This window comes from Protopterus annectens, chromosome 2.part0, assembly GCF_019279795.1.
Source record: "Protopterus annectens isolate FY-2018-M chromosome 2.part0, PAN1.0, whole genome shotgun sequence".
NCBI lineage: Eukaryota > Metazoa > Chordata > Ceratodontiformes > Protopteridae > Protopterus > Protopterus annectens.
Genome location: NC_056728.1, coordinates 607,138,559 through 607,151,463, shown reverse-complemented (window position 1 = coordinate 607,151,463; position 12,905 = coordinate 607,138,559). Strand labels below are relative to the sequence as shown.

At 37.2% G+C, this 12,905-nt stretch overlaps 1 protein-coding gene across 1 annotated transcript in view; it reads left to right on the top strand.

The window, feature by feature from the left end:
* Positions 1-12,905, top strand: part of LOC122792759 (phospholipid-transporting ATPase ABCA1-like) — a 2,266,772-nt gene that overhangs the window by 437,108 nt on the left and 1,816,759 nt on the right. The window contains exon 9 of the mRNA XM_044060333.1: positions 5,604-5,720. Coding sequence (XP_043916268.1) covers positions 5,604-5,720 — 117 coding nt within the window. The remainder of the gene's footprint in view (positions 1-5,603; positions 5,721-12,905) is intronic.

Sequence of the window (12,905 nt, the reverse complement as noted above, 5' to 3'; positions counted from 1 at the left end):
GTCTGCACCACTCCCGGGGTAGGATGGCAAGCCCCATCCCCTGAGGTGGTTCCACCCGAAGGTGGTGCAGGACCAGCAGATGTAGATGTCCCAGGGTGTGTCCCAGATGCGCTGGAGCCTGATACCAAGGCCAGATGAGGTGGGAGAGGTGAGTCTACTGGGACTGGCCTTCCCAAACGTGTTATGGTGTTGCAATTTTAAAACATATATGGGTTAGTAATAGTCAAAACATTCCTTGATTAGTAATAACAGCATGCATAGATATTCCCATTAATCCAAAACACCAGATTTTGAACAGTTGCATAGCAAACAGAACACATGCATATATGGAACCACAGTGGCCATTACAACAGCATGCAGGCTACATTGATAGCAACAGGCCACCAATGATAGCATTTCAACATGGAACATTAATAGAAACACATTTCAATATTTATTGAACAATAGAACATATGTCCCAACAGTAGGTTTGGTGTAAACATACTTATTGATTTGTGTATTTAGATTATTGTTGCAGATATGGTGGGGGAAGAGATAGATGTCAATTAACAACTTATATATCACTGTAGTTCTCACAACTTTAATGCTCATTGCTCTAATCAGTAAGGTACAGGTATTATTACACTACCCTATTGCCTTGGTTTGGCCAGTGGTATGTTTGTAAACAAGTGTATACTTCAACTTTCTTATAGTTAAATTCTACATCTCTTACCTGGTATACCTGTGGAGGTAATGTTTGTTAACAATACCTGACTGTTTCTACACATATTCCCAGATTCCGAGTTAATATTATGCACATACATCTCAATCTCTTATTGCAAACACTCTGGTCAAATCTGGACAACATTGGGGTAGAAATGAGGCATAATTTGAATATTGCTCTCATAAACATGGAGGGCTGATAGAGTGACAAGATTTGTTTCCATATACATTTTCTGAAGGTTTTGAGGTCTGAAAATCAAATGTATGTCATTATCTGCTGACTATAAATCTGAGATCATCCCACTGATTTGCTATGGGGACATGGGAACATGCAGAAAATATGAGCCAATTATCTGGACATTCTGAAAGGATGTGTACAGTTGAGAGGTATGATTATGCATACAGCTTGCTACCACTCCCAGGATTCAAACCATGGCTGTGTCTGCAAAAAATACAACAATTTAAGTCACAGTAGACTGTGCTATTTGGATATTGCTGTGTATCTTTTCAGTGTTTTCTGTCAAAGTCACTCATGGTTGTACAATCTGACCTTGTAATTACAAGAGTCTTATACAGACATTCCTAGACATTTTTATTATGTAGCACAGTGTGGGTAACAGTGGTTAATACAACATTACTATTCAGAGAATGCAACACTAAAAATGCCATTCAGTACCAGAGTAAATACTACCAGTCCAGGATATCAATCTTTATTGGCAGGCACAGTTTTTTTATCTTACAGACCTGTGGAGGGAATGTTTAACACTACCTGAATGTTTTCAGACATATTATCAGATTCCAAGTTAATATTATGCACATACCTCTCAGTCTGTTAATGCATACACTCTGGTCATAGCTTAACAACATGGGGGGGTAGAAAAAGGACATATTTTGAATATTGCTCTCAAAAACTTTTAGTGAGTTGCTATTGTGACAGGTTTGTTTTCATATACATTTTCTGAATGTTTTGAGGTTTGAAAATCATATGTATGTCATTATTTGCTGCCTAAAATTATGAGATCATCCCACTGATTTGCCAAGGGGGACAGGGTAATAGGCAGAAAATGTGAGTCAATTATCTGGACATTCTGAACTAATCAGTACAATTGAAAGGTTTGATTATGCATACAGCTTACTACCACACCCAGGATTTGAACCATGACTGTGTCTGCTAAAAATGCAACAATTTAAATCACAGTAGAGTGTGCTATTTGGATATTGCTGTCTATCTCTTCACTGTGTTCTATCTAAGTCTGTCTCGGTTGTACAGTTTGACCTTGTGATTACAACAGTCTTATACAGACATTCCTGGACATTTTTATTATGTAGCACAGTGTGGGTAACAGTAGTTAATACATTACTATTCAGAGAATGCAACACTAAAAATGCCATACGATACCAGAGTAAACACAACCAGTCCAGGATTTAGAGCTTTATTACCAGGCAGTTACAGTTTTATTTTAATACGACCTATATGGAATTATTACTGTCATATTGTCTGGTGTATTTAGTACAACCCATATACAAAACAGTTTTTGTACTGGCAGCTGACTTTCTACTACTTTCATATTTATTTGGTATGACTATTACAAGCAGGATTGTTACTCACAAGCCTCTCAATGCAGCCTTTGCAGCCTACTCGCATGGGCTTCCTGATTTCCAGCCTGCTCAGCTGCAGCTGTTAGAGAAATAGAGAAATATTTAGCCATACCTATCCATCAGGCTGGACATTATTAAACTTACACACTGCTGGGACATCACCCCTCTGGTTTAATTCTTGGATTCACTGATCCAAGAGCTCCTTCTTCCTTTGTTTCATGTCAGCATAGTGGTGCCTGACCTGCTCACCAGTCTGAGGGATACCAGTGGCACTGGTGAGGTCATGGGTGAGATGGCCCCAGCTTCTGCTTTATATTGGGAGCCTTGGTACTGGCCCTGCAGCAGTCTCTCATCATGTTTTTTTTACCAGGAGTCCTACCATGACCTTGGACTCCTGGATGTCCCAGCGCTGCGCCCGGAAGTGCTATCCCTCTCCAACTCCAGCCATGCTGCCTACAGTGGGATTCTGCCACCAGTTGTGAGCTGTATTCCCGCTTTTTGCCATGATTGGACGGTTTTGAATATGCTAAGCTAAGCTAAGCTACAGTCAACCCTGCTTAGCTAAGGTTGGCATTGCTTAAAGGGACAGGTTCAGCACTGCTTACCGATGAGCAAATCCACTTAGCTGGGCTACTCATTGCTTAGAAGTCATATTTACACAATGCTTACTCCTGGTAAGCAGAGCTGTGCAATGCTTAGCATTGCTTATTTTTCATTTTATAGACTATCTGCTGTATCGCATTGATTCATCATTCATTACATATTATAAATTTGTTTACTGTCCCTGACATCCCCCAGTGTGCTTTCTTTACATTTATTCATGTGCGACTATACTGTATGGGGCACTTGTGTTTATATGGGAATTTCACTACTTTATTACACTGACACCTCACATCTGGACCTAATGCAGTACTCCGGTTAACAAATATATGATAATTAGAAGGTAATACAAAAATAAATTGCTTATGCACTACTGTCACATTTAGAATGTGAATTGGTGGGGATCAAACCAGGAATAGCTGCTCACAAAGTGTGCGCTCTAACCACTGCACTATTGCAATACAGTTTATGTTGGGTGTCTCTTGCTATTTAAGTTCTTGTGCTGTTTAAGCTGGACTAAGCATAGCTAAGCAACGGGCACACCTGCACAACTTTTGCTTAAACTTTATCGCATTTATTAAAAAAAAAAGTTTTGTTGTGTTATTTTAGTTATATCCTTCAGAATATCCCTGCTAATGCTAAACCTGTTATTTTATCAGCTTTCTGCTTCATGGTGGGCATACCTCTCAACCTCTTGGAGCAAAAACTCTGGACAAACCCTAAAATGATGGGGGGACAAATAGGGACAGATTTTAAATATTGCTCTTACAAACTTTTAGACAGTTGATGATAGATCTTGCATTACCATGGATTTTCTGAAGGATGTGGAGTCTTTTAAATTCATAGCTTTGTCATTATTTAATGACTTCAGTCCTCAGCTATTTTCCAGACAGGTACAGATTTTAGGAGGAACACACCAAAATATGGGACAAAACTCTGGACATTCTACAAAAATCTGTACAGTTGAGAGGTATCCTGATGTGTTGGGGGTGTTATGATCATTCTTGCTCATTTTAATTGCCAAAAGGCAATTCTGGAGTGCAGGGTCATGTGTATTGTGATAGCTCTGCTTTCAGACACACCCCCTGCCCTCGTACACAGCTCCATGTTAGTTTAACAGCACAGGCAGCGCGCCTTCATGAATATGCAAGGCGTGCTGCCGTGCTGTACAGGAGCAGTCCCTGCCATGCAGGAATAATTTATTCCTGCACGGCTGCTTGCTGAATCCCACGGACAGTCTTTACATCACTGCTATAATATATTATAATGCACACAAACCCAGGATGATACTTTTCTCTAAAGTTTAAAAAATAAATTATCAGATCTTGGAAACTGTAAAACCAAGATATATATTGTCAAGTTATTTTTGTTAGTCATACAAACGTTTTCACATGACAGTAAAAAGTTCTTCTTTGTGTGCATGTTTACCAAGATGTTTATAGAATTATGAACAATTGTGTTTATTTGTATAATTAACAATATAAATAGACCTGGATATTTCTCAAAATGTTTAACTTGGTGCAAATATAAATGGCAGTTTTCTGCAATATCATTCCTGGTTTTCCGGATCTCTTTCAATAGTTTAAAGTCACTTGGTTTTAGAAGTATGAAGTACATATGTAAGTATTTTATATTTTTATAATTACTAACAATTAACTAGCAATATCTCTGGTACAGTATACTTTAATTGGATGTCAACAATGTACTTGTCTTTCTCCCAGCAGTGCTTTCACATCATGCTCCTCAATAACACATAGGTCTCTGTTATGAACATACAAATGTAAATATGAAAATATAAATAATAAAGGAAATTAGTAGTTTTTCCAGTGCACAACATCTGAAATTAACAATACTGGTGTCATGTTCTTGCTTACACCTTGAACAATCTAATACTGACTACAATTAATTGGTGACTCAGTTCAGGAAGCCAGACTGAAAAATTGTCTGGGCACCATAACAAGCTATGGGTGTGAACTCAAAGTGTATTAAAAAGGTGCTGTAGGCTAGAATGAGCGAGTTAATATTAAACATCTGGAAGCCTAGGCCATTCATTCAGGAAATTAACCTTGCTAAAGATCTGATTGTTGCAGAAATGCATCATTTTATTAAATAAGTTAACAACTGGTTCTTTCTATTTTAGATTGATAAGCGATGAATGAAGAGCTGGTCTGCCTTTCAAATAATGTCAGAAATATATCTTGTGTATCATAGATTTTGGTACCATCACCATTATTAAATATGGACCATATCACCACAAAAAAGTTCTCCTCCTTCCCCACATCCTGCTTCCTCCAATACATTGTCCTTCTGTGTGCCTATGTGCTTGTTCTTACCCGTTTTCCTACTGCCTTAAACATCCCTTTAGTATACAGAGATATGGCATGTGCAAAGGTTGAGCATGCTCTACTGATTAAAATGCAGGGACATATCATTAAGATGTTCAGATAATTGATGTAAGTGTGACAGATGCCCCATGGTGTCTTATTATAACTGTAAAGAACAACTACTTATGCTGAAATTTTCTTTGCTAGGCTTATATTTGTTCAGTAAAAGCTCCTTCATCTTGGTCTAGTAAGCAACTATGAAGAAGACAGTGCTTTGTAAATTAATAGTCTGTACTGCATATCTGTATTTGTTAAAAAAAATCAGCATTTTGTTCTTAAAAAATGATATAACTGAAGAAATACTGTTTATCGTTTTAGGCAAACAGCACGTTTAGAGCAATGGGCATGCTAAAAGAGTTTGGTGAAGCATGGGAGAAAAATGGACCTTTAATCTGGAACTTTTTTCAAAATAGCTCTCAGATCAATGGGCTAAGGGTAAGTGACCTGACATTTGTCTGTTGTTATCCCTCTTTCATTCAAGCTTTGTGAAGCTAAGTAACACTGCACATTTTTATAAGAAGACATTAAGTATCTGAATGAAAATGTAATCTTTGGAGCACCTATGTTTACTTCAGGTACTTAAATGAGCAACTATGTAAATGGACGTAGCTCTGCAATAAAACTGTGCAAGTTAACATATCTGTGTGATGAAATTCATCTACATAAAAACAAGGCACAATTCAAAGTGTGATCATGCACCACATTGCTCTTCTTATAAGAACACAAAATGTCAGCTTAGTATAATGCATATGAATATACAGTAGTATTTGTATGAGCTAGGCAGTGCATCTTAGCACATCACTTTGCATCATGGCACCATCCATTCAAAATGGCCGGTAACCACATAGTATTTGTAATTGCAATGCTATCATGTTCACATACATAAACACTTGTTTTTGCATAAAGGGAAAAAAGGGATGTTTAAGGCAGTAGGAGAAAGGGTATGATCAAGCACATAGCCACACAGAAGGACAATCTATGGGAGAAGGAGGATAACATTTTTGTGGGGATACGGTCCATATTTTCATTATATATAGAGAATGGAAGAAAGGGAATGCTGAAAGGGAAAGCAGGGTGGGGAAAGGATAGTACAGTATACAAGGAGAGGCAGAGACAGCACAGATGAACAGGAGTGGAAGTGTACTCAGTAGGATGAGGAAACATTGATTGGATATAGACCAACAAGGGAATAGATAAATAGTGATGAATGTGGTTGGGCAATGTACATGGTATGGGTTAGGAATACAAGAGGAAGGGAGTACCCATGACAGGAGAAAGTGTGGGGTAGGAGCAGCTGATGTGCACTCCAGTTTCTTGGCCCAAAGGGACAGTAATTGGAAACATCATATGATGCATCAGGGTGGAAGGAGGTATTAGGTAAAGCCTGCTTGGTGGTCTAGTGGTAGGGGAGAGTCAATTGAACAAACTGAAAAACTCTTTCAGGAAGCTGTCCTTCTAGGACCATACATCTCCCCACTGCTCAAGTCTACTCCAGGTGTGTAGTCCACCTTAGGCAATGCAGGTAGACTATTTGTCAGGGAAGAACAAGAATGACCTGACAGTGTGGCACTCACAGCCTCATCAGCCTCATGCACCTCAGCCTCAGCCTCAGCAGAAGCAAGGCATTGAGGAAGTATCTTCTGAGTAAATCTGTCATCCAGGCTTGCAGTGTGAAGACAAAATGGAAGTTAGCTATAAAAAAATCTATCCTGACATTGAACTAAATATATTTAACACAAACAAGGGGAACTAATGTGCCCCTCATACCTCCTCCAGAAGGCAACATGATTGGTGCTACACTTTGCTTATGCTGGAAGAGAAGGTACACATTAGGAAACCATGATCACTTTAAGGTCGGATGGTAGAAATGCAGATACACTCTCATAATTATGGGTCTATATCATGCTGTCAAACTGTTTAAAAGTTCATACACCATATGGTCGACACCATATGTTCAAATTTTAAAAGTTCGAAAACGTAATAAAAAAAAACAAACAAACAAAAAACTTACCTGAAGGTTGTAAGCAGGGGACAAGCCCCCCTACACCCCCCGCTACTTAAATATACCAACCCTGTGATCGCACTACATTGCAGGAAAGGGAAACATTCCCTCATGGAGATCTCCAGTTCAACATTCAAAGTTTTACAAGTTCGAACATATGGTTTCGACCACATGATGTTCAAACTTGTAAAAGTTCGACAGCGTGAATGGGACCCCATAATTATACCCTCTTAGCTGCCTGACAGGAAGCAGGCAACTCTGTGCCCCTGTGCATGTTTTATATACTTAAACAAACTATGGTACAGTATACAGACAGACTTATGAGGAATTGTAAAGTCACATTATGATAGTACAGCATACCCCCACCCTAGGATAAGCCTCTGCAGGAACTTTCATGAAATATAATAGGTATATTGCATTCGGTGTCATCTGACATTGAAAATTCACACAACAAAAGAAATGTTTATCCTAAGATGACTTGCATAAATATTTATTAGTTGTAGTGACAGTCTCAAACCAAAACCAGGATAAAAGAGAAACTATAAAAATGTGAAAAAAACAGAAAAAGCTAACAATTTCCTATGCCATTCAGGACACTGGTCTTGAAATGCCTTCATTGTTCACCCATTCTGGTGACTTTGTGGCTGTGGACAACTCCAAAACCAGGTCATACCAGGCATGAACCTTTTTAAATGCACCATTGTCCAGTAGGTGTTCCCTGAGGTGACCATGAAAGAGATACAGTGTAATTTTGCTTCACTTCATGTACCAAGCAGGTGATCTCTAGTAGGTGGGCCTATATTATTTTGTGAAAATTATTTAAAGAGATCAGCTGTTCATCAAACACAACACATCGAACAGCCATTCATTGAACATTCATATCAGAAAATGTTTTTCATAGGAAAGGGAGTTAGTTGGCCATCATTAGAAATGTGTCCTTTTCTTCACTGTAGTGTGGTCTCAGAGTTGTTATATATAAGTAGGGAGGTATGGGGGGCATAGCCCCCCACCTTGGTGGGTTTGAAATAATGCACTGTGTGCATCAGTCACTCTGGTGGACAAGTAATTCTCTTCCCTATGAAAAATATTTGCTAATGTGAATGTTTGTTGAATGGCTGTTCAATGCATTGTTTTCGATGAACAGCATTCACTGTAAGGAGTTTTCAACAAAATAATATAAACCCCTGGTAGACACCAGCAGAAGCTACCATTCTTGCAAATCTAAAAAATGGTAAATTTTTGTATGGAACAAAATTCCAGCCTTTGAATCATGCTTACAACATGATTTCTGAATTGCAGGTAGAACAATATATAGCTGTGAACTAGAAAAAAACACATATACCTGTGCCATTACCAGCAAAATCATATGAGTATTAGCTGCCAGAATAGAGCACAGGCCACAGGCTGTGCTTTAAGTCATTGATGCATGGCAGCAAAAGTAGTTCATAGATATTTATGAGACCAGGCCTACTTTAACTACATGTCATGTATACGTGTATAAGTTTGAGTAATCCTTGAGGGGCACCACCTTTTTGTAGACTAAGTTACAAATATTTTGAACAAAGATATCCTACAAATTTGTATAGCAGTATTTAAAGGAATAGCAGCTTCTTAACTATTGGCAGCCTAATGAGGCAGACAGTTCTCTGAAAGTGAGCTGTATTTTGTATATTGTCATAGAGATGTGCATCTTTATACTGGAATTCACAATTCAAAAAGTTATCAACAAGAATATGTGTGTGATTGATTGTATATATCATATATACATTGTATAGGCAGCAGGAAAGCACACAGTATCAAAACAACCTTTCAAAGTACATTCCTGTTACCTTACGGTGATGATGTCTGTGTAATCTACATGTTGGCCTGTAGTGATGAGTACAGCTGTCAGATGCCTGATCACATGCATCGTCACAGTGTGCTAAGGTAGGGCAATAAAACTGGCAGGTATCAAGGTGACCACACAATATTTGCAGCAGGAATGGTTACCTTACTCTATACATATCTATTGGCATGCACCTCTGATGACTATATTGTCATAGCTGTCCTAATAGATATCCTATGGCACATTCCCAAACCTGTCCCTTTGATTACAGACTGGTATACATGCATGACTCCTTTTTCTATTGCTGTTATTCTACCAGTCCCAGTCGTATGCAGTCTATTACTCTAGGCCATATGGTCACATGTCTGTGCATATCTATTAACATAAAGCATGCTATCTACCCTTGCAAATTAAGTGACCGTCTGGTTATACATAGATATCTAGCTGCCTGCTAGATATGTTAATCTTCTAAACTTCCTTGGTGCTAGGCGGACATATTGGCTATGATTCTGGACCTGTCACACACTGCTTGTCAGTTCACAGAATGGTATCCTTTCCTGGTCACAAACCTATGTGACTGTAGATCACATGGGGTATTTATTGCCACATATGTAGAATCGATCACTCTCAGTATCACAGAGAAACAGGTAATGTCATAGATGACATCCAGGGTTTAGCTCTCTCTTGTGATATATTACAAAACCATGTAAGACCTGCTATGTGCAGATGCATTATGTTGAGAAACATGTTAAGTATTCTATAGGCAGAGCATAATGAAATACCAATGCCCCATTTGATCTATAAGGATTTCTGTAGCTAGAATGAAAAAAAGAGCTGTACATACCTTGTTTTCCACAGGTATGGGCAGACCACACACTGGTATTAATTCCATGTGTTGATGACACATGTCAACTAAGACACTGAGAATGTTCTAATTAGCTCTAAGTTGATCAACAGTCTCTTGATGAGTAAAAGTATGAGAAGTCACCTGCTGATGGTACCATTTACATTGGTGCAAGATGGCACCCATGCAAACTAGCACGGACATACCATGCTATGAATATATGGTTCAAAATCTTCTACACCGTTTCAAGTCAAAAAATAAATTTCTGTGTATATAAATCTAAATCAATTATCCAGCCAATTTTCACACAACAGAATTTGAATTGTAAAACAGCAGTTGCAAATATATGTTAATCAACAAATTTGATCTAAAAAGTTCTTTGTAATGATTTTAAAAGCAAGTAAAACTTGCATAATAATCCTATAACAGAATATCATAAATATATTTTCAAATGTTATGCAATAGCATCACTTTATTAATGTGTTCATAAAAGAAACACTATAATATATGTTAGAATATAAAGGTATAAATAAAAGAGAATGAATTCCTCATTGTAACAAGACAGATAATAACCATGATAATTTATTATGGTAAGCCTTAGTAAAAAAAATAGCTGTTGTGGAGTTCCCTATAAAGATTCTTCTAGTGAGGCATCCTATCCTGTGTGAAAATGAAGCCCACAAAATAGGAACATGGTAAGTAAAGACACAGCTACATTAAGACTGGAGCAGTAGAACTACTAGCAGCAATTCACCGTCCAATGGTGACCCTTGAAGTAGGGCATGAAAAGCTTTTTCATGGCAGCTGGGTTCCCATTATATAGGGCCTAGTAAGTGAAACTAAAAGCCAAAATGATGTGCCCAGACTACAGCAGACAATGGTGCACACTTTGTAAATGGGTCTCATTTGAATAGGCTGAAGTATAGCTGTCAGCAGTGTTATTTGCAGAGGTCTGTAATCACTGCACATGGTCAAAATTGCTATCAGGGATCCCAAGCTAAACTGAGCTGCACTGCCGCTGTCTAGATAGGATGAAACTAGAGCAGGAATGATATTAACAACATATTGTGACAGAATCAATAGCTTAATTTGTCTGCTGTTCAGGAAATTACATTATGAATATTTTGCTGTGGCATTTATACATTATATAAAATCTACAAAACCTACAAATCATTATACACTCAGTTAACCTGCAAGACACAGGAATGTGTATGTTCACGTTCATATTAAATCAAAACTGTAAAGAAATGTAATGCACATAAACTTCACTTAGAACAAGTCAAACAAATGTAGCTTGTCTAATTTGAAACTGTAGAACAAGCCATCTCACTGATTTTTTTCCCTTTCAAGTTTGCAGGACACACCATTAGAAAGTGAAACATTAGATACTGCTAAGTATGCTTAAAATAACAGAAGGTAACACCTCAACAACTATATACTAGACTTCTGGTCTCCATAGTAAATCAGTGCAGAGATATGGGATGGAAATCGCTGGCTTAGTATTAGGATCTGGTCAATTTTGGTAACAGCTAACTTGTCAATCTCCTCAGGTATAAGATAATATATATTAGTCAATAAGCAAACAAGTTGATATGCCAGCATCACAACTTGTTGTAGATATAACAGCCATGTTGAAAATCAGTACAAATGTGTTCTTGCAGGGGTTAAAGCTCCTGCACCACAAATTGTTCCCACAAACCATGTTACTTAACTTTAAGATTACACTATCACAGAAAAAGGTACCTTGTCAAACCCACGTATAGATAAGATTTATGTTTAATCTATGATTATCAACTAAAATCAAACCATCTGTCTTAGTTATTCAAATAATGGCCATTTGATTAAAGAAATGTGACAACACGGATTTTGATTAGTTGTCCCTCAGGGGAAGAGACTCCCAGTTGTTAATGAGGATATCTGGAAATCATTTATTTTCATTACACTTTTTATTCTTCTAACCAAATGCTTTATTGCTGTGAAAACTGCAACTACTGAAACCTGAACAAGTGAAGATGGTATGTAATGCAGGATTACCTTCCCAGCAACTTTCAATGACAACTAGGCTTCTCTTGATGTCAAACTACTCATTTAACTAGATCAAGTCTTGGGAACCTTTGCCGCAAAGCCATTCAGAAATCAAGAAGTACTGTTTTTTTTAAGAATAATTTAATCCGAACCCAAAATAAATAAGCAATTTCATCTCACAAAAGAAACCACACATTGAATTATGAGACATCATCAGATTCAATTCATTAACTTTTGACTAATCATTTAAATAAAATGTAAAATTGCCTAACCAAATTCACTCTTATTTAACTGTTATAAAAGCATATAACAATTGAAATATACAAAGATAATAAATAATTGAAATATTAAAACATATTTATACCTCTGTTATTTTTAAGTCTTCCTTTTCTTTTTTAGTACACACTTATAGTTAATATCAGCATTTAACCCTTCTATCCTATAGGCACTTAGAATGATCTGCTACTTATATTTAGCATAGCTTCATTCATCATCTTTACTACCTCCCCTAACACTCACCAGCACATTTTAAAATAGGCATAACTTTTTAATGTTTTGCCATACTAAAGAATATTTGCATAGTGTGTTAGTAATATTTATTTTTGTATTGACTTTATAAGCATGTATATTCAGTCTCTCAACTTTCTGTTGGTTTTACCAACATAGCAGTTTTGACAAGACATACAGACAGCAATAAAAACAAATACATACAATTACATGTACACAATCCATTTACCATGTATATTCTTGTAGTGTTATCACAATATAAACTGGGCCCTTCATAAATAAACCTAAATATCTTACAAGATATACATTTAAATAATCCTTTTCAATTATCCTAGCCATTTTCAATTCCCTCTGTCTTCCTCCCACAAAACATTTTTGATAATCTTATTAATCTTATGATAAGACCATTACCAATTT